This window comes from Equus asinus, chromosome 22 (genome assembly GCF_041296235.1).
Source record: "Equus asinus isolate D_3611 breed Donkey chromosome 22, EquAss-T2T_v2, whole genome shotgun sequence".
Lineage (NCBI taxonomy): Eukaryota > Metazoa > Chordata > Mammalia > Perissodactyla > Equidae > Equus > Equus asinus.
In genome coordinates, this window is record NC_091811.1 from 39,787,718 (window position 1) to 39,810,333 (window position 22,616).

At 41.4% G+C, this 22,616-nt stretch overlaps 1 protein-coding gene across 7 annotated transcripts in view; it reads right to left on the bottom strand.

The window, feature by feature from the left end:
- Nucleotides 1–486: 486 nt before the first annotated feature.
- The window catches only part of DENND5B (DENN domain containing 5B), a 178,852-nt gene continuing 156,722 nt past the window's right edge, over nt 487–22,616 (bottom strand). For all 7 annotated transcript variants that reach the window (XM_044775300.2, XM_070493947.1, XM_044775299.2 and 4 more), the window contains 9 exons: nt 21,122–21,250; nt 19,225–19,346; nt 16,332–16,477; nt 14,617–14,735; nt 13,160–13,347; nt 9,436–9,518; nt 9,093–9,219; nt 6,762–6,936; nt 487–5,198 (listed from right to left, as the gene is read on the bottom strand). In XM_044775300.2, the coding sequence (XP_044631235.2) occupies nt 5,015–5,198; nt 6,762–6,936; nt 9,093–9,219; nt 9,436–9,518; nt 13,160–13,347; nt 14,617–14,735; nt 16,332–16,477; nt 19,225–19,346; nt 21,122–21,250 (1,273 nt within the window). In that variant the 3' untranslated portion in view covers nt 487–5,014. The remainder of the gene's footprint in view (nt 5,199–6,761; nt 6,937–9,092; nt 9,220–9,435; nt 9,519–13,159; nt 13,348–14,616; nt 14,736–16,331; nt 16,478–19,224; nt 19,347–21,121; nt 21,251–22,616) is intronic.

A 22,616-nucleotide genomic window follows, 5' to 3' on the forward strand; every position in this document is an offset into this window, starting at 1 on the left:
TCATGTTTGTTGTGTAACTCCTCCATTAGAATACAAATTCCAGGAGAGCAGGAATTTGATGTGTGTGTGTGTTTCAAGTGCTGTATGCCCATAACTTAAGGCAATGCTTAACATATAGTGGGTAAGCAACGAATCTTTGCCTTCTATTTTTACTATGGACTACAATGCTAGTTATTTTTTAGTGTCTTGTTTAAAAAAATACTTCCCTTTCTCAAGTTCATAAATACATCCTATATTCTGACAATTTTGTTAGATTCTTCTACATTCTTCTACATTTAGGTTAAGCCAAGAACTTTTTTTCATATGGTGTGAGGTAGGGTTCAAGTTTCTTTCTTTCTTTTTTTTTTTACCCCTTCTGAATACCCAGTTGCCCAGCAGGCTGGATTTTAACTGCACAATGATTTTGGTTTTCTCTCTTCTCCCTGAAGTCACCAGCCCTCTGAACCATTCAGTATTAAGATTCTAAAATAATGAAGCAAAACAAAGTATCAATCCCACAGTTTTATTTGTAAAGAACAAAGCATGAAAAGTCATATTTATATGTACTCCAAAACCTGAAAAACCCACGTCAGTTTCTCTGATATGTATGTTAAAGTGCTTGATATCACAATACTCTTTCAATTTTATATTATGTTCAGATGAGAAAAAGAAAATCCAGTTCTGATGCATTTTGTTAAACAATACAAAGAAAAACAATATAATTTAAATGGAGAAATGCTCATTTAAAAAAAGATATACAGGGTATATTTATACACGGTTCAAGTGTAATATAGAGGATTTTTTTCTATATGTTTCACACCCTCATTTGATTGACAAAGGATCTCCTGACCATACCTCTCTACTCTCACCCAGATTTGGTGTTTGGAATAAAGCCTGGAGCCACACACAAATACATTCAGGTGACTAGATCAAGCACAATTCCCTCCCCTGTGACCCAGGGATACCCTGGATTCCTTCAAACGAGGAGCAATTTGGGGATGATTTTTTTCCCACTCTGGCATTAATTGCTCAATGTGATACCCTTCTGGAGCCCATCTTTATTTTGTCCTTGAAAGGACGCTCAGCTCTAGTAATATCTGGGAGGACAAGGCTCTCCTGGGATTCTGCTGATCACACTCCATCAGCACCCCCCTCAAAAAGCTTGGAAATCAGTCTGATTCAAGAGATTTATACATGTACTGTAACAGGAACAGGGCCTAGTAGTTCATTATTCGTTTCTGTCTTCTTTTTATGCTAAATGGTCAGGTAACAAATACTTATATAAGGAACAGGGACTTCAAAAGACAGAAATGACTTGGAAATAGGACTCGGTTTATAAGAGTAGAGAAGAGCTCAAGACTCCATTCTCAGTCAATGAAGGTGCGTTAATACTGAAACAAAAAGAGCGAAGGTTCAGATTGTCCTTTCAACATGGTGAAAAGAAATAGACTAGTTTCTGTAAACCTCACAGAGAAAATACAGTTCTTAAAATGGAAATCTACTGAAAAATCATAGTTCTTAGCATAAAGAAGGTATTTCATTATTAAGAGCTACACTCCCAATGCTGTCAAATAAATATTTCCCTGGGGATCTGAGGTCCTCGTCTGCTGCCTCATGTTTCAGAATATGTTAGAGGCGTCAACGTATTCTACAAACTGTTACGTATGGTCTCCACTCCTCTTTCACTAACATTTACATACAACAGTGCTTTATTGCCAAAAAAAGGAAATATGAGCAATTCAGTATTTCCCCTATATCATTCATATAACATGACAGAAGTTCATTAAAATGATTTTTTAAAAAGCCACGTTAAAGTAAATACCTCAGGGCTACAAAAGGTATAAAAATGTGTGAAACACTTGAAATAAATTTTAGAGGGAAATCACAAACTTTTGCAAGTTTTAGCTTTCTTATATCAAATTCTCACTCCTCAGTGGAAAAGAGGATGGGAAGGGTTGGGAGGCCTTACTTTTGTTCTCAGTATCCTGTTTTTTCCCACGCAGGACCCTACCTACTCTATACCACCCCACACTGAGCCTCAGTCATTTTAAGGCGTTCATGAGTCCCAACCAGGGTCATTATACATAAGAGGGTCTTATACATAATACCAACATCGGTCTAATGCTACTGTGTCACAAAGTTGAGATGAGGAGTTTCAGGACATTTGAAAACACTTGGAAAATAAATGTTTCAAGAGGTAATATTTTTGGCAATTTAATTAAAAAAATTCTTCTCAATCTATTATTATTATGTGAAAATACTAATTATGGTTCCAGGCATTACTTTTAACTTATTTTGAGGAAAACAGTCAATTACAAAATCGATTTTTATTACTTTAACTTTGAGGTGCTTATAAAGCAATATACTAATTTTAAAAATTAACATAATAGAAAGGCTAAGTCTATGGGTGAGGTCTTTCTAAAAGTAGCTTGGAAGGCTACTGTGCATTTATTCTGAAGAGTCTGCTACTGTCCTGCTCAAAATATTTTGGTATTGGCTCAAAGACACAGAGCTATCTCTCAAGTTTATAACAGCCACATAAGAACTAAGTCTTATTTCTTTAGAACTGTGTTTCTTTTACGACCCCAAGCTCTGCTTAAGCACCCTTTTTGTTCACCAATTTGGATCCTAAGGACTTTTTGTTGTTTCCAAATATTAAATTTCTTCTGAAAGGCCAAGATTTACTATCACTGGTAATATTTAAAAGGATGGGCTGTAGGCCACTCACCCAGCTTACAGGAAGGTCCCTATGTGTCAGGAGCACTGGCTGCATCTCTGGAATAATGACATGGGCTCCCAAGGCGACTCGTTTAAAGGGCCTGGCATTCTAGAGGATGTGTCAGTTCTGGTATCATTCTTGAGAACAATTTGTTAAAATGAATATTAATCCTTATAAATGATTATTATAAATGAATATTAATCCTTATTTCCTACCTGTATAGGTGGATGAATAAAGATCCCAGGGTGGAGAAACTAGCAATATGAATGCCTTGGAGGTCCGTTTCACGCAGCCCAGTGTAATAATAAACACGAGTTCTTGACCCTGTGTTGTCACTGACCAGCTGCAGGGCTAAGTGTTTCATCTCTCTGATCCTCAAGCGTTCCCAGCTATAAAATGAGAAGGCTGGACTAGATGACTCGCCTCTAGTATGCTGTCCAAGTCATCCCTCTGGTTGTCCACAGTGGCCTTATGGAACAGGTAATAAGAACAAACCCTGGATTGGCTCATTCTGCGCTTGCTGATCACTGAAACACGTAAGGGACTTTCCACGTCCCTGGAACAGCCACTGTGGACACACTTTACCCTCAGCAGACCGATGTCTGGCCTACCCAGGTCACCCAGAACTGTCTTCTTAAACCTTGCATGGGCTTCTCAGTGCTGCCTTTGCCTCCCCCTTTCCTCCCCAAGTACTTAGTCACCTGTGGACAGGGGGTGCACCTGGGCTGCCCCGGCTGAATACTGTGATCGATGCAGGGAGGGAGGCACTGGTTCCATCGGGTTCTTCCTCCAGGAAATAAGGGCAATGACACCACTGCTAAAGCCCAGGAGCCCCGGCTTGTACAAGGGGCCTGAGAGGTCGGGCTTTGCTTCTCAGCCACAACGGGGAACAAGCCTAGCACTGCTGAGGCAATTTCGCTGCTAGCAAAGTGCAAATGCCTAATTAGAGTCACAGGGCCCACGGGAGGGTGAAGACTTGCAGGAACGAGCCGACACCACATTTATTCAACTTCCTTATAAAACACCAAGCTGGAAAGTCACTCGCCACATTTGGTCTTTCAAGACTGTCGCCTCTTGTTTTGCTTCCATTTTCCCAGCCTGTGCTGTACTGGCTTTTACCTTCTCGGGGCCCCTTGTTTTACATTATTACCCCCTCTTACAAAGGAACAGAAAGCTTGCCCCGAACCACCCAGAAAGGGTTCATTCTTTCTCTCCCCTTCTGTTATTTGCATTATCATGGTCAACAAATACTTTCACAAAAACATTCCAAGCCACACAGAGCCCTCCTCCTTCTTAGACATTCCTTCCATTTCCTGAGAGGGGGATGGGCCCGGGGCGAGGGGAGGGCTGACTGGAACCTAACAAAGACGGGGCTTGTGGTTATCCTTAAGAGGTGAGGGACTGCGCAGGGTTCAGATGAACAAGTGAAAAGTACGGAATCAAGCTGCTGTCCGCACTTCTTACGACCAGGAGGCCAACTCTTTGAAATTCACATCTCCCCAAAGCACCTCAAATAACAATAAAAATGCCAAGAATGAAGTTAGTCTAGGCTAATCTTTCCAAAGTGTAAAGAAGTTATAATCCCACAATTTAACGCACTTCTCAGGGCTTTGTGTGTTCTCTTTCCAGCTCAGCCAAGCTCCTGGGGTCCAGTATTTAAAATATTTGAAGTATATCTTCATCTTGTGCCGACAGAAAAAAATTTTCCAAAGACTGGAAAAGTGACTCAATTCAAATGTATGAAACCATTTGTAACTGAAAAGGTACAGTGAGGACTATCTCATACAGTAGGTAAAGCTGTTTACATTCACAATACAAAGGATCAGACACCAGGATGGAAGGATGGATGGACACGACAGAACAATGCATTCTGGGTTCCTCCTGGTACCTGGAGGAAACAAAAGCCCGACTGGCTTGCACTCTATTTACAGGTCTACTGGCTTCTTCCTGACTAGCACCACTCTTCCCCACCCACTCCCAGTGCTTTCAAGCTACTTAGTTTAAGTCACAGGAATATTCAATCTAAGAAAAGTATTGTATTAGAGTAATATAATTTCTTAAAGAAGATAGCATATTTACACACATCTAACACATGAAAATACTCTATTTTATACTAAATTCCTGGTTCAAATGAACTACAATACAGCATTTTCCTTGTCTGTAGCGTGAGGATTGTTCAGTGGGGGGGGGGGGGGGGGTACGGTGCGCTGCCCCCCGCAGTGGCTCACGACCTCTTCAGACAAGTCCAAATTGGTGCCCGGAGTTGGGGACGGTTCAGGAGCAAGGGGCCTGGACTGAGAGTTTCTAGCCATTGGGTTACACATCCACTCCTTTGATGAGCGATCCTTCTAAGACTATGGTGAAGTCCTGGATGGTCTGCAGGATGCGGATGAGCGAGTTGACGGTCATGCGGTCTCGCAGGAGGGCGCTCTCCTCGTACATTCGCGTGATGGCGGGACACTCAGCTAACAATGGGATCCACTGTGGGAGGAGGCGATCCCTACAGACCCAAACAGAAACAGGGGCTGAGCATTGCTCACTTCTTTGCCCAACCATGCGCACACGCGGCGACAGCAGGAAGGTGTGAGGCTGGATGGGGCAAAATCCAGCCAAGCTCTGAGGTCAGCAGAGAGGAAACCAAAGGAAGGAAGCTGGATATTTACGGGTTCAAAAGGTACAGTAATGAGAGAGTGTAAGCTAATGGGAAACTCATCAGATCCTAAAAGTAGGTCTGGACAAAGTGGCCGTGAGGATTTATGCACATTAAAGAAATTCTCTATTCTGATTTTACCACTTTTAGAAAGAGACAGAATGTGATTTTGTATTTCTTTTTTACAGGGGTGTCATTGAGACATCTGCGGCAAGGCATGACAAAGTATACTGACCTTCTGGGAAGAAAGACTACATTAAATAGTAGGGATTAACATTTTTTTAAAAACTTATACAACATAACAAGGTAAGGAACAAAATCAAAGCAAAACATTAAGTAGATTTTATAACCAAAAGAGGGGTTGCATTGGCCTAATAAATCAGAACAGTAAAGAGATAAAAGGAGATAAGAATCATGTTCAAAAGGAACTCTAAAAGCACAGCTGAAATTGGGCCCCTTTTATTAAGAAGAAATACAGAACTTAGTTCTTAAACCAGCTGTTCCAGAAGGAAGGACAAAATCTCAGTCTTCAGGGTTTCCTGATTCAACTCTGACAGCAGATATCTGTCACTGAGCACCTAAGACATCCTTACTGAGCACCCCGCAGTGTGCCTTTCATGACAAGGGCAGCCATAACCAGGCCAGCCCGAATCTCTCGTTGGGGATCTAGGGTGTGGAAGGAAACAAAATATTGCACAGACAACTTAAAAAAATCTTCTAAAGGACTGTGTGTTTCATGTCTTAAGTTTCTGAGAGCTGTTTTAGAATTAATGGATTGTACAGCTCCTAGGTGTCACTTTCCAAAAAATACAGGGGTAGGAAATAGTCTTAAAGAGAAGACTTTACATACCAAGAATTATTTATATAGTTAGAATTCCACAGTCTTGTTAAATTTACAGCAACATGGTGTGCATATACACTATACAAGCGCCACACAGTAAATATACATGTGTATATGTGTTTGTGTGTCTCATCATTTACCAATATACCTATTACCTATCTACCTACCTCTGGAGCCAGTACAGCATAATGGTTGAGAGCTTGGGCTCTGGAGTAAGACTGGGTATGAATCTTGGCTCTGCCTCTTTCTAGCTGTGTCATCTCGGGGAAGCTTGTTAACTCATCTGTGCCTCATCTATTTTCTATTTTCTCATCTACATGATGGGGACATTGGTTGCTACTTTATGTAGCGGTGGTGATCACATGAGAGGAGGATTAAATGGGACAATGTGTGTAAAGTACTCAGCATAGTGCCCAACACATAGCCAGCACTCAATACACAGGAGTCTCATAATAAAACTTGGAATGAAAGAAACCCACGGGAGAGCTTTGGAAGGGGCGCCATCTGATATAACTCTGGACTCTTGTTCAACACATAACAAAGACAGGGAAAGTCAAGAACTGGCTTTATACCGTGTTCCAAGGCAAACAAAAATCTGGAATTTGCCGTCCTTCCCAATGTTCCTGGGTGCGGTATTAATAGCATTTACATAGTGGCAGAAGGTTTTGCAGGATGATTTCTGAATAAGGACATCATCTTCACTGTCTAGAATCTGGTCAGTGGTTTCAAAATAAGCCACCGCTCTCTCTGGAGAAGGAAGTCAGAATCATATCACAATACACATCAATATTTTATATACAGAAAGATTAACCACAGAGTTTATTCTAGAAACACTAATGATGCTTTGCATTACAGCCAGTCTTGAAACCAAAATCATTACTTTATCATTGGTTTCACAATGAATTGTAGAGGTCCATATTTCATGGTGGACCAATATGCTCCCAGGAGTTTATTTTCTAATCTAGACTGCATTCTCGATGGCTAGGAAGTTACTCTCTTCTGTATACCTTCAAGAAATGGAAATTGGGGGCTGGCCCGTGGCCGAGTGGTTAACTTCATGCGCTCTGCTTCTGTGGCCCAGGGTTTCGCCAGTTCGAATCCTGGGCACAGACATGGCACTGCTCATCAAACCACGCTGAGGAGGCGTCCCGCATGCCACAACTAGAAAGACCCACAACTAAAAAAAAATGCACAACTATGTACTGGGGGGCTTTGGGGAGAAAAAGGAAAAATAAAATCTTAACAATAACAACAACAAAAAGAAATGGAAATTGGCAAAATAAATAAATAAAAATGGACTTCTAAGACTGGAACCTTTTAGAAGTAAGTAGCAAAGACATGGTAGCCATGGAGATGGTACCCTCTGTCCTAGTTATTGACTGGCTGGCTGACACTGCAACAAAAATCTTTGAAATGGAACTGATTCAGTAAATCTGAGGAAGAGATATGTACACAAATCAGAAGCAGGAGCAGTAAGATTCTAGGCATTCCAAAAGATTTTTCTTAAAAGCACTCCTGGGGGCCCAGCTCTGTCAATTTTTCTTTCTTTGTCTAAAAATTCTAAGTTGGATGAAATCACCTACTTCATCTAGGCCTTATTTACATAACACAAAATGATTTATCATCCCTTTAAAGAAACTTGGAATTCTAGAAGAACTGCATACCAAAATAAAGATTACAAACCTTAGCAAGCTAGAGCAGCACACTCCCACAGAACTTTCTGTGATGATGGCAGCGTTCTATGTCTGCAAGGTCTAATTCAGTAGCCACTAGCAGGGCTGGTGTGACTAAGGAAGTGAATTTTAAATTTAATTTAAATTAAGTCAATTCAAATTTAAATAGCCATAAGTGGCTAGTGGTTACCATATTGGACAGCAGGGAGCTAGAGTAATCTTTTTAAAACATAAGTTATATCATGTCACTCCTTAGCTCCAAGCCTTCCAATGGTCCAGAAGGCCCCGCACAACCTGGCTAGCTCTGGCAGTAAACATCCCTCTCCCGCAGTATCCTCCTCTCTCTCTCCCTCACTCTGCCCCAGTCACACTGATCTCCTGCTCTTCTAGGAAAAGCCAAGCACACTCCCAGCTTAGGGGCTCCGCCCTGGAGTTCTCTCAGCCCGACTGCCCTTCTCCCAGGTATTCACATGCCTCCCTTCCTCACGTCCTCAACGTCTGCTCAAATGGCACCTTGTCAACAAAGCCTACACCACTCCCTATCTAGAGTGCTCCCCACTGTTTCCTTTTACCTTGCTCTCTGCTCTTCCAGATCAATGATCACCTTCTGATATACTAGATGAATTGCATATTTCTTAAGTTTTTGTATATTGTTTGTCCTCCTGTCTCCACCAGAATGTAAGTTTGCCCACCACAGGAATTTTTCTGTTTTGTTTACTTATATCTTTTTTTTTTTTTTAAAGATTGGCACCTGAGCTAACAACTGTTGCCAATCTTCTTTTTATTTTATTCTTTTCTTTTCTGCTTTTTCTCCCCAAAGCCCCCCAGTACATAGTTGTCTATTTTAGTTGTGGGTCCTTCTAGTTGTGGCATGTGGGATGCCGCCTCACTGTGACCTGAAGAGTGGTGCCATGTCCATACCCAGGATCCAAACCAGCGAAACCCTGGGCTACCGAAGCAGAGCACGTGAACTTAACCACTTGGCCACGGGGCTGGCCCTATTTACTTATACCCTGATTATATCTTGAGCATCTAGAACAGTGTTTGGAGTATTGTGGACACTGTAAATATTTGTTGATTGAATGAAAAGCAAGGATAGTGCTTATTTGATATTTATTTTTAAAAACACACTGTTGTCACTAACTCTTATTCACTCAAATTCCTGGGTCTTTCAGTTTTCCAAGAAATATTTCAATGCCCTTATGATAACATACATCCACTTTAATTTACCTATGAAGTCCCAGATGAAGACGTTCTTGTGAAAGATGCGGGCGGATTTGAACCCGTGGTGGAAGACTTGTTCAAGGGCTGCAACCAGGCCATTTTCCCCGCACAGCAGCAGGGTGAGGCTTCCTCTCTGTGGAGCACAACACACAGCGCCAAAGAATAATCTGCTGCGTCTACGTTTAAGAAAAACACTAGAGAAACAAGTGCTGAGGGTCGCTATGAAGCACGTTTTTGCAGCTATTGGAGAACTCACAAATGAAAATTAAAGCACCCTCTATTGCCTTATGTATCATGTAAAAAAGTGGCTTTAAAATCCGACTGTAGTAAGTTTTATAGCCCATTATACCTCTTTTTCGGGCTTGTGAAAATGTTTCACGATATTGTTCACAGCTTCTCCAATTCCTTCTTGGATCTGTCCAGCACTGGGTTCTGAAAAATAATAAACAAAGTCTGAATTCTCATGCAAGGGAAATAAACCAAAGTACGATGGGACATCAACTGTGTACACCTGTGCAGGAAACACTTCGCCAGAGCAGCCTGGCATGTCAGGGTTCCATTAAACTTGCCTCGGGCCAGTTTGGCCAAGTGGGAGGCATCTTGACACAATGGAAAAGAGTCCAAGAGACCCCCTGGATTCAAATCCCAGCCTTACCACTTGCAATCTATAACCTTGGTCAAATGTCTAACTTCCTCTGAGTTTGAGATTTCTCAGCCTAAAATAGGGAAAATACACACCTCACGGGTCACTGGGAAAAGTGAATGAGACATTAGGTGCATATCACCTGGCATGGTGCCGTCACAAAGTGCTAGCAAGTTCCAAGATCTGCAGAGTGAGGTGGGAAGACCCACAGCATCCTTCCGCAGGTAGCACTTATCCCACCTGCCTCTGAGTCCCTCCGTGGGCACAGACGAAGGTTCCTGAAGCTCTGAAGGGCTAGCCTGGAATCTGCGTTTTTGCTGTTGTGTTTAAATTAAGGGGAAGCTGTAGGTACACTGGGGCACCCTGCCCGAAGCCCAGAACTGCTATCCTTTCTGGCTAGTCAGTCTGTCTGGGCGCTGTTTCATTCTCCCAGCCAGCACTTGCTCATCCAGGTCCTGTTCCTGAGGGACAGCTTGGTGGGTGGCTCGAATGGGCCTTTGCCTAGGCTGCCTTTGCCTCTCAAATCCCAAGAATGGTGAAAAAACAAACCCAAAAAGGTGGTAAACAGGTTTCTTCCCGGGGCAGAGGTAGGTAACAAGAGAAAAATTAAATATTTGATATTTGCTAGTGGTGATTAACTATTAAATCTAATTTACGTATCACATTATGAAGGACAAACTATACATTCCAGTGTTTAAGAATCTCTGAATTCACACTGTTGGAGGATTTCTTGCATAAAACATTCTTCAGGTAAAACTCAAGTAAGTTTTTTCTACACCAATGCCTAAAAATCATTAAAATGGAAACCTCTTATGATTGAAGGAATGATCCAGTGGCCTTTTCAACTCCTAGTAATTTTTCACTTTTACCTTTCTCGCAATATTTTCTCTTGTATTTTTTTTAAAGATTGGCACCTGAGCTAACAACTGTTGCCAATTTTCTTTTTTGTTTTTTCCCTGCTTTTTCTCCCCAAATTCCCCCAGTACATAGTTGTATATTTTAGTTGTGGGTCCTTCTAGTTGTGGCATGTGGGATGCTGCCTCAGTGTGGCCTGACGAGCGGTGCCATGTCTGTGCCCAGGATCCGAACCAGCGAAACCCTGGGCCGCTGAACGGAGCACATGAACTTAACCACTCGGCCATGGGGCCGGCCCCTATTTTCTCTTTGAAACATGAGGATCCACTTTGAAAGCTTTATTCATTCCAAAAGAACCCTGTACTGATCAGTAGTATTTTGAAACTGATTTAAAACTTCTAGTTCTCTATCACCTTGCAAACTCTGTGAGAAAAATACCAAGTTACCCGTCTCTGAGTTTAAGCTTATTTAAAATTCCCTGCTTATTGAGTAAGGAAAGAAAGTATGACCAAAAGTGGAGGAAAAGGCCTCTCAAAACAGCAACACCCCATGAAACTGGACTGATTCAGAAGTTGTAATAATTTGGATGGACTGAGCTGAAATCTACTTTTTAATTTTAAATCAGCATAATTAAGGTATTACATACAACACATTTACCAATTTTAAGTGTGCAATTTGATGAGCTTTGATCGATCTGTAGTCATGTAACCACCACCACAGTCATAATATAGAAAATTTCCATCAACCCAAAAGGTTCCCCTGGACCCCTTTAGAGTCAGTCCCCTTCCCAGCCCTCAACCCCTGGCAACAGCTTATCTACTTTCTGTCATTATCACCGAATGTACTGTCAATGGAATCATACAGTATCTAGTCCTTTGTGTCTGGTTTCTTTCATTTAGCATAATGCTTTTTGAGATTCTTCTACGTTGTTAGGTGTATCAATAGTTTGTCCATTTTTATATATTGCTGCATAGTATCCCAGTGAACAGATACACCACATTCTGCTCATCCATTCACCAGCTGCTGGACACTGGGGTTGCTTCCATTTCGGCTGTTGTGAATAAAGCTTCTGCGGACATCTGAGTACAGGTCTCAGTGTAGACATACGTACTCACTTCTCTTGGGTCAATATCCCTGAGTGGGACTGCTGGGTCAAGTGTAGGTAAGTATATGGGTATCTTTATAAGAAACTGCAGAACTTTCCCCTTTTGCATTCTCACTAGCAATGTATGAGCATTCCACTGCTCTCCATCCTCACCAATATTTGGTATTATCAGTCTTTTTAATTTTAGCTGTTCTAGTGACTGTGTGGTGTGAAGTTTCCTTCTGAGGGCAGAAAGGAATTATGAATCAGGGGAATAATTTGAGAAAGGGGCATTTTAGACTATATCATTCTAGTCGTTAATCTATCAAGATGTGCTACCAAACAGAGAGGGACTAACAATATCTAAGGAAACTGTTTTGTTAGCAAACTAGGGACCTCTTAGGTACATTGGTTATTCTACTCATGCTTACTGTCCATAGTTGAAATGCAATCACTTCACTGAGAAACTTCTGTCATTTTTCACTAAGTCATACTGCCTCTGTATCAGTTTTCTGTGACTCCACTAGTAAAGGATCACAGATGTGGTGACTTGAAACAACAGAAATTTATTCTCTCACAGTTCTGGAAGCCAGAAGTCAGCAATCAGTATCACGGGGCAGAAAGCGTGTCGGCAGGGCCGCGCTCCTCCTGGAGGCTTTCTGCAAAGATCTGCTCCTGGCCTTTTCAAGCTTCTGGCGGCCGCATCACTCCAACTTCTGCCTTCTTCCACCTTTACATTGCCTTCTCCCCTGCGTGTCTAATCTCCCTCTGCCTCCCTCTTAGAAGAACACATGTGAGTGCGTTTAGGGCCCACCTGGATAATCCAGGATGCTCTCTCCATCTCAAGATCCTTAACTTAATCACATTTATTTGCAAATAGCCTTTTTCCAAATAAAGTAACATTTATAGACTCTAGGGATTAGGATCTGATATCCTTGGGACACATTATTCAGCCTACTGATGCCCACATTAGTATAAATTAAAAGTTGATTATGCTCTTAAAAATGGCACGTGAACACAGCATCCAATCCAGAGAACTCACTCCTTTATAGCATTTTGTTTTATCACTTCTGTAGGAAGTTGGGAGGTGGGGAGAGGAATTTTTAGAATTCCTCTTAGAATAAGGGCCCCTGGATTGCTAGATGTGGCTATCCAGGAGTATGGTAATATATAAAAGTCCTTATTCCTCCTTCAGGTAAAATATTATTTACTCATACTTCCACGGCTTAATTAAAACAGAGCATACAGTTTTTATTGGATTTTAACATCTAAATTCTTCTGGCTTTTAATTACTTGTTAATGTGTAACCTTATTTTTCCCCCTTTATCCTCTCCCCCCTTTTAAAGTCCCTTCTCCCCAATTAATTTTCCTCAGCTTTCTTCTTTTTAATCTCCTTACCATGGTTCCTTAATGCAACAGTTTTCTGTGAAGTTGCCACACGATGCCTGCACCATTTGAGACACAGTGAAAAATAAAAAGTCAACTACTTACTGGCAGTTTTTCCTGTCAGTGAAGTGATGCTGAGTCTCCTAGCTGTGGTGGGAGACTTCTGCTGGGGTGGAGTCCGGCACTGCTTCACCAGATCCTCGTCTGCCACTGATGTCATCAATTCTCCAATGAGAATTCTCTCCAGGCTTCCATCGTCAATGCCTTTCCCCAGCCACCGCCCACATGGGAACCTGGTAGGACAGAAAGAAACTTCTGAATCACTAATAGTTTACTAGCTTTAACCAGAATTTTTAAAATGGCACCATGGCTGAAGCCCAACATTTACCGTTTGTGGAATTGTTTTTTTAATGATGAAAAATTTCAAATGAGGGCTGGCCCCGTGGCTGAGTGGTTAGGTTCGCGTGCTCTGCTTCGGTGGCCCAGGGTTTCACTGGTTTGGATCCTGGGCACAGACATGGCACCGCTCATCAAGCCATGCTGAGGCGGTGTCCCACATGCCACAACTAGAAGGGCCCACAACTAAAAATATACAACTACATACCAGGGGGCTTTGGGGAGAAAAAGGAAAAATAAAAAAATCTTTAGGAAAAAAAATTCAAGGGGCTGGCCCCATGGCCAAGTGGTTAACTTCCCGCGCGCTCTGCTGCAGGCGGCCCAGTGTTTCATTGGTTCGAATCCTGGGCGTGGACATGGCACTGCTCATCAAACCACGCTGAGGCAGCGTCCCACATGCCACAACTGAAAGGACCCACAACGAAGAATATACAACTATGTACCGGGGGGGGCTTTGCGGAGAAAAAGGAAAAAACTAAAATCTTAAAAAAAAAAAAAAACATTCAAATGTATAGAAAAGTAGAATAGTATAATAGATGTCCACATTCTCATCACCTAGACATAACACTTTGCCATATGCTTCATTTTCATTTTCTGTTGAAATATTTAAAGTAAGTTACACACATCAGGACATTTTACTCCTAAAAACCCCTCACAGTGAATCTTTGAAAAAGAAAGATGCTGTCTCTTATATAGCCATAAATTATCACACTCAGCCAAATTAAAATAATTCTTTAATATTTTCTCATACTTAGTCTATATTAAAATTCTGTGGTTAGTTTTGACAAAAATATTTTCAAGCTAGAAACTAATGTGGGAGTTAAGTTAGAGGAGAATGTTCGCAAAGTGGGCTAACGGCTGTACCTAATAGAGCCCGAAAGATCCTTTCCTCTTATTGAAATTATTTTAAGATTTTTACACCAATCTTTTTCAACATTTGTGGACTAAGCATTAGCAGCAAACACAATCAGTTTTTTTTAAAGTATTTTTTGGGGCAATTTTGTAATCAAATAAAATTTTGTAGTACATAAACAAAAACAAAACAACTCAAATAATGAAACTAAAATTCAGAAGGCAGTGGGAAAGCTTTAGAAAGAAAACAATTCTTAAACCTTTTCTTAAGAGTCTCAACAAAAGATTCTGAACTCCCAAGGACATTTACTTACCTGTATGTATGTCCTGTGATTTCATTTCTGACCATCACACAATCCACTAGCCATTTGGCTAACAGTCCCGAGTTATCGTGACCAATCTGAACAGTTGTCAGCTTCCCCAGGTTCTGGCACTGTAGGCACAGGACCAAAGGTTACTCAGCACCCGGTCCCATCCAGCTACCTCTCAGCTTTAGCAGTGGCACTTTGGTTCCATCTAGTTTAACGACTGCAGAGGACCCAGCCCACAATGTGTTCCGCAATGCACTAGAGAAAGATAGGCACATCTGATATATCCCATCTACTGCGACAGGAGACATACGGACATTAACTATCAAATGAGGGGGCCTGCACAAGGTCCTAGACCAGAGACGGAAACAAGTGCCAGAAGAACACGCGGAAGGAACGAATATTTCTAACTGGGCCCCAGAAACAACACAGAGACAGTGATCTGTGCCTTGAGGGCTGAGAATTATTTCAGGAAGTGGGAAAAGGATATTATTTAGATTCAGTTACAGAGAGGTCAGAAAAACAACTATAGATATAAAAAATCACTGACACAACTATTTTTCTGTTTCTAACAAAATACTAAGGCAGAACTGACCTCAAATCTCACCTATTAGGAGTCTTTGAAGCTATTGTAAGAAAAAAAAAAACATAGTTATCAACGTCCTTCCTGGCTCTTTGGGGACAAGTACAAAGAAGCAATGATAATAGGAATAGTAAAAATAAATGTCAATTAAATTCTGACTTTTAAATTCTGATAAAAGATCACAGATCCCAACCGACTATGTGTGCTTGGGGACATCAGAGCTCTGAGTTCTGAAAGCCCTGACTTCTCTGCAGCACAGTGAGAGGGCATCAGAGTGGTGCAGGTGAGGGAAGGTGGCATCTCGAATAGCTGGGGCAGCAGAGATGGAACGAAGTAGGCAGATGTGAGAGAGTTTGGAAACAGCAGTGATGGGACTTATCATGCAATTTATATTCTATACTTGGTAGTCAAAGAAAAGGCAAGGGTTTTAATCTTTTATACACAGATGGCTGTGAATCCACTGGACAGACTGCGCCAAAATGGGCTCTTGGGGGGTGTTAAGACTCTGAGTGGAATGTTCTGTTCCTAGACCTGAAGGAACATGAGAGCAGGACACTCAGTTGGTAGCGCTTCTCTTCTGAAACAGAAGCGGGTATCCGTCTTCTTCCTACAGGCCGGGATCAACCTGCCCATGGGCTCAAACATACGGGAATACTTCGCCGGTTAGACCTGAAAACTGGCTACAGATTGGAAGGTATTTTTACAAAATCACTTTATAAATGTCACTTTGTGGTCTAAAAGCCATAAGCATGGCTGTCAGCTGTCCTGTCCTTCTGGCCAGATTCAGGCAGGGAGCATTTTACAATAAGGAAGAGAACGACTGTGGGGAAGGCATTTACTTGAAAGTTCCCTACCCGCCAGGTTCTGGGCTAGGCGCTGGGAGTCATGGGGTAGGACCTGGCAAAGTTGAAAAGTGCACTATTATAAGCAGAAGAACAGAGCTTAACAATTAAAACAGAAAACAAACTAGCGTAAGCGTTTCAGAAAACTTTAGGTATATAATCACAAAAATGATTCTGCATGCTTGAGTATTCCTTTATATGATTTGAGTCAAGGGAAAACGGGAAAGTGAAGCTGGAATCCTCGTGTGGAACTATGTATGACACTTTCTGCTAAGAAAGCCATCAGCTGGACCTACCTCAAAAGTCATTTCGAGGAGATTTTTGGGAATCTGCATTACTCCCGTGTCTCCCAGCTCACCCGACACGCAGATCCAAGGGTTCGAGGTGGTGATGGCATTGCTCAGCTTTTTGATGGGGATGATCACTGACCTATAGGGAATCACTGACAGAGAAATGCCGACATTAATTAGAAATTACAATAAAATTCTCCCGAAAACAAAACAAACATATACTAAGAACTCTGTTGGCTTTCACAGATAATTTGCTTTTTATGATCTATCAAGAAGTACTTAAACAAAAAGATGAGATCATAATGTCTCCCAGCTGAGAAAGACGAGGTCCAGTTTATAAGCCATAAGTCCTAATACCTGTGGTGGTTTCATGGCATATATCACCACTGCATTTATAAACAGTCCCAGGCGTTAGCACCAGAATACCTGAGGACATGAACATTGACTGTGCTGTATGGTATTTTCATTGCTTTAACGTTTTTATTTAATCTCGTTCCAAAATCGAGTACAAATGAGCATGGTTCCTGGTATGGTTTCCTAAGAAAAAGGGGGAGGATGACTTCTTGGATAGCATCCCCCTGTTGCTGATTTTCTTGGGCGATGCTTTCAAGCACCGCACTTCAAAACTTTCCCATCCTGATTTTACAGCTCAATACACAAGCCAAGAACAACAAACAATGGCACTTCCATTCTGGACAGAACATAAAGTCTATAAACCACAACTTGGAAAGCAATGAAGGTGACTCATGTGCAAGAGGAGCCCCAGGGAAAGAACCGAGACGGGGAAAGAGATCTGTGTGAAACCTTTTCCTGCCGAAGGCGCTTCGAAGGCACACCACTAGATGTCACTGTCCTATCACTGTCTTTTGCCCAAATGTAGAAACATCTAAAGTTAGACACTACACACTCCCTCCATTTTGCTTTAAAAAATGGGGATGGCTCAAACACATCAGCACATTTTACCCTTCAGAGCCATACATTTTTTTTTTTAAAGCAGAGTAGAATCAATGTTTTTTGTCGGCATTCTTGGGATTTCTGTTCATTCATTCATTCATGGGGGGTGGGGGGGGGCAGGTACAAGAAGCCCTCCCTGAAGAAACTACACATAGGATGAAGCGCATTTACTGGCCAAGGGGCCCAGACAGCCTCACATTACGAGCTCGTGGTTCAGCTGAGGAAAATGAATGGGATAAATGGTTCATTTCCCCAATTTCACATAAATGACTTTCTTTAATGTTGGGTGAATAACCTCCCTTTCTGTCTTTTTATTTTGGCTGAAGGAAAGGAAAATGTCAGAGGAAAGGCCATACTTTCATGGTTGAGTAATCACCAGAATCAAATGGTTTCTGAAACTGAAAGCAGAAGAGGTTAGCGCAAGACGCTATTTTAGGTGCCAGCGGCTTCTCTCATTTCTTTCACTGACAGGATTAGAAAGGCTGCAGAAAAAGGCCAGTTTAGGGCCAGCAGTTCTGTGGCTGCAAAGGGCCCACAGATGCACGACGGTAATTTCATAAAGTACAGAAACAGTAATACTATTAGACTCAGAATATTTCTTTCATGGAGTATCTCGATTCCTCAAACTGAAAGCGTTACTCAGATGAAGAGGACTCTGCAGACACAGGGGGACCTTAGGAGCCGTAGCTGCCTCTGCTGCTATTTCTTCTCTTTCAAAACTGTTCATAACATCTTAGCTTCTTATATCTGCAGTAACCTAATAAACTAATAGCAGCTTGACAGATAGCACACGTTGGCCCAACAGCCATTCCAACTCCATTTTCCCTTGTTTGCCTCTACCAGAGACTAGAAAAGCCAAAACCTACACAATTCTGGCCAATGAAATGTGAGTGCTATTTAGTGGGATTTCTTGGAAAATTATGTTTCCGTAGCACAGATTCGGACCCTTCTTCCCAGCATTCCTTCCTTCTTCCTGTTGAAAGGTGGACTCAGAAGAGCCATCTTGTGACCACGAGGTTGGTTAGCACGTACTGAGGATTGTCTAGGAGGAGAGGCACAGAGCCTGGGTCCACGACGGCACTTCAGCCTGCTGACCATGAGACTTCTTGTTATGTAAGAAAAGGAAAACTACCAATTTGTTTAAACTGTTTTCCAAGTTTCTGATACTTGTAGCTGAACAGAACTCCAAACCGATACAAGTAAAAATTCCCCAAAGTAGGGAAGGGGACCCACTGCAAATAAGAATTAGTAATGGTGAACAGAATAAATGCTACAATTCCGCTCATTGAAACCACATCTGTAGTCAGCATTTCCTCCCTCTACAGGCCTACAACATCCAGCAGGATCCTGAAGTCTTTCTGAATCATCAAAGTTTAGTGATGCTCAGTTATCTATTACTGTCCTGTACAGGTGCTTTGAATTTATGTGTTTAGGACAAGATATTGGAATATTGGTGTAGTAAAACATTCCTTTTCACATCCATTCCATTTCCTGTTGTAGACTGGGTTTCCTGGGAAGCAGACTCTGAGTCAGAAATTAGCATGCAGCGTGTTGCTTCTGGGATCAACACGTGAAGAAGAAAGCAGGATTGGCTACGGGAATTGAGCTGTGAGGCAGTCACAAGGAAGTCCTCAGCTAGTCCCCTGATGGGTTCTGGGACAGCCCACTGATCAGTCATAGGCTGCCGGCGGGCCCTGTAGGAGGAATGACCTCTGGGAAGGTAGCTTTCTTTGGTGAGCACTCCCCACCGGAGCTGACAGCTGAGGGCTGTCGGGCGGCAGGACTCCCAGCGGCTAGGACACAACCTTCATTCCTAAAGGGAGACCTGCGGGGCGCCTCACAGCGTCTAGCACTGTACTCTGGTACGTCTCACTTTAAAACATAGACACTCTTGTTCCATTAGTCACCTGAGCAACTCATCACTTAGTCATTTCTCCAGACTTACTGATAGTGGTGAACACACTGGTGAAGCAGAAATAGTCCACAGCATTGAGGGAAAGAAGATGGTAAAGAAACTGCTCCCTTTCTTCTTCACAACGTAGAAAAGCATAACGCTTATACAGCTTCCTGGGCAAGGACGAGACAAGCACACAACAGTAGTACAGCGTATTTTTCATTTTGTCTTCCTTTAAAAATAAGCACCTCCACTTAGACAAGCTATGGGCAGAAACTTTAGTCTGGAAAGAACAGACAACTCACGAAAATGGACATATAAACAGTTAATAATGCATTCTTAACCTAGTTAGTAATTAAAGAAAAAAACCCCCCATAAATCCATTTTGTCTATCAAACTAACAAAGATTTAAAGGTGATGGCCAGTGCTGATAAGAGGTGGGGCAAATGAATAGCTGTTCTCATAGACAGTGCGACTGAAAATTTCAGGAAAGCAATTTGTTGGTAAAAATTATTTTAAACCAGTCATACCCATTGACACATTAAGTTTACTTTTAGGACTCAGTCCAGAGGCTATAATATGAAATGCAGGCAAAGATTTACTTAAATGTCTACTAAAATATTATTTGTAAAAGTAAAAATATATCATGGTACATCCATTAAAAATAAAGTTTCAGGAGAGTTTTAGCAAAAACAAAACTAATACTCTTAAAATAAGTAACTTTCTATTAAGTATTTTATAGTTATTAATATATTTAATCCTCATGACCACCCTACAAGGTAAGTCTATTAGCATCCTCCTTTTATAGATAGGGAAAACAGAGATACAGAGATGTTAAGTATCTTGTCTAAGGCTATTTACATAGTGAATAGTTAAAGCGGTATTTGAACACAGGCATTCAGCCTGAGAGCTTAAACCGTTAGGATATAGCAAATTGTTTACGATAAAATGTTAGGCTAAAAAAAGGATGATACTGAATCGCAAATATAGTATAATCTTAACAACAAGAAAACACATAGAAGAAAGTACAGAAGAAAACATGAAACAGTATTCACTTTTATGTGGTGGGATTTTAAATGATTATCATTTTCTTCTTTGTACTTTGGAAACAACATGCATGAATGACTTTTGATGGGCTGGGATGGGTGGGCGCGTAGCCATTTTTAAGAGAACAAGCTCAGGTTCACCAGCCAGACTTCACACTGCATTCTTTATCAAACCTATTCTTTGGACATGAAGACATCCTAAAGTGCTCCAGGGGGTAAGTAATCCAACCGTGATATGTACAAATGCAAAACTATGGAAAGAATTGGATTACCAAGATGGGATTCCGACACTGTCAGGTTTGAGGTCTTGGTTGAATTCTCTGCATACCTTTGCTCTAGAGAACTCAAAATCCTTAGCCTTCACATTAGCTCTAATGTACGTATTTATCCAGATGATACATTTCACCCAGGAAGGTTTCTGGATCCAGTAAAGGAAACTATCAAAACACTTAACAATTAATTAATATGTACTTGATTAGTTTCCTGGCTCTAAACTGTTGAATGTAAGCATTGGCAGGACTCTCAGAAGAAGTCCTTTACTGTGAACTTTTTTTTTTTCTGCTACTCCAGATTTTGTTGTGATCTTTACAATATGACAAAAAAGTTTACATAAATTCAACCCATCTTTTGGATGTTACTGTCAGTCTTTGGGGACTACTTAGCTGTTTTTGTTGATTAGAACAGAGAAATCTGGCCCAATGGCCATGAAATTCATGCCCTCCCAGAAATAATCAAATATTACATCAAGACAGAGTTTCTGAAGCACATGCCTGTTAGAAAGGAAGAATGCACGTACGGAGGAATCAGCAACTGATGCTGAAGACATCAGTTTGGCAGCTTATGCAATCTGCTTTGTAAACACAGGTCAAAGAAACAGAAATGCCTCAGGGGGCAATCCTTACTTGGTGAGTGGCTGGTTAGACAGCAACTGCTTGAGATGCTGGGACAAGAGTTTCTTTTCTAGAGACAATCTTATCCATGCCCGAGCTCGTCCAACATCAGTCTTGATCTCACTCATGTTTTGAATATGCCTAAAGAATAGCAGCAAAGGCAAAGATGTAAATCCTAAGGGTAACCTTGAACTGGAAAAGAACTAAAGGGTGATAGCACTTTGCACAGAAAAATTCTTTTATACTTAGAGGAAGCAACAGGTAATAGACAATTTATGTTGATCAACCCTTCAGAGGTTCCATCTGAATCATGAATTTAGTCCTACATCAGAATTACCACTACAACACGAGCACACGCACAATATCCTAAGACAAAGCATTTAACGCTCATTTCCACTTTCAGGTTTTAATATGTTCTTGTTTCCACCCCACAGATACTGTAAACTTGCACTTGGTTATTCCCAACCCTCAGGAAAATAAAAGTAATAAAATAGGCTGAATAATCAAGCTTTTTTCCCCCCTGGTTCCAATAAAGCTTTATTTGCAAAAAAAAAGGGGGCAGCAACCTGGATTTAGCTCACTGGAGGAGTTTACTGACACTTGTTGTAAACTAAGTTTTAGATTTTTCTTTTTTGAATAGTCAAGCTTTTATTCAAAATAATTGCTCTACAGTTTAACCGAAATATTTGGCCCAACTTTAATCCACAGAATTATTTCTCAAGCAGCCCCGGACAACATATGGAAATATGAAATCTTACTTTCTATGGCATTAGGAGACAAGCTGTACTGTGCTGAAAAATTCAAATTTCTTAAAAATTTGCAAGACTTGGAAAATCGTGTGGTCACAAAAAAACTGTGGTTGAATTCCGATTGAATGTTACATATATGTATAAATAGTATTCTGTGTAGAAGTCAACGCTATACCCAGCGGGACTGAATTTAACCTTCCTAATGATTTTCCTCCTAAGGACGAAGAAGGATCGGGCAGGAGGGGCAAGCCTGCGGGACGGGGTAATTGTAAAACCACCAGAGTGAGTCACTGAAAAGTCTCTGGGATTGAGACCCACCATCTCTACTTTTTTTACATCCAGAATGACTCATCCGAGCTGTGATATGCAATGAGCTCTTTTCTCTGATGATTCGAAGCTTTCAGAATAAGGAGTACCCTCCCTGCCAAACACACACATTTTCTTCTTTCTCTTTCTTCTTTCCTTCCTGTCTCCCTTTCTCCTTCCCTCCCTCTCTCTCAGTCCCTGGGGCTGAAGATCTAAGCCCTCAGTCCTCAGTGCTCATATATGATCAGACACTCTTGAGAAACGAGATGCAAAGCATTATGTCACTGATGTGATCGTAGAGATGCTAAAGAGGTGCCTTCAAACAAGTCAGAATGAGGAGACAAAAGAAAATTCTGTTGTCATTTTTGTGCAGCTTAGCCAACCTCACCTCACGTCTAACAATTTTTTCAGAAATTAGGACAGACTGATTTTATCTTTAAAGGGCTACAACC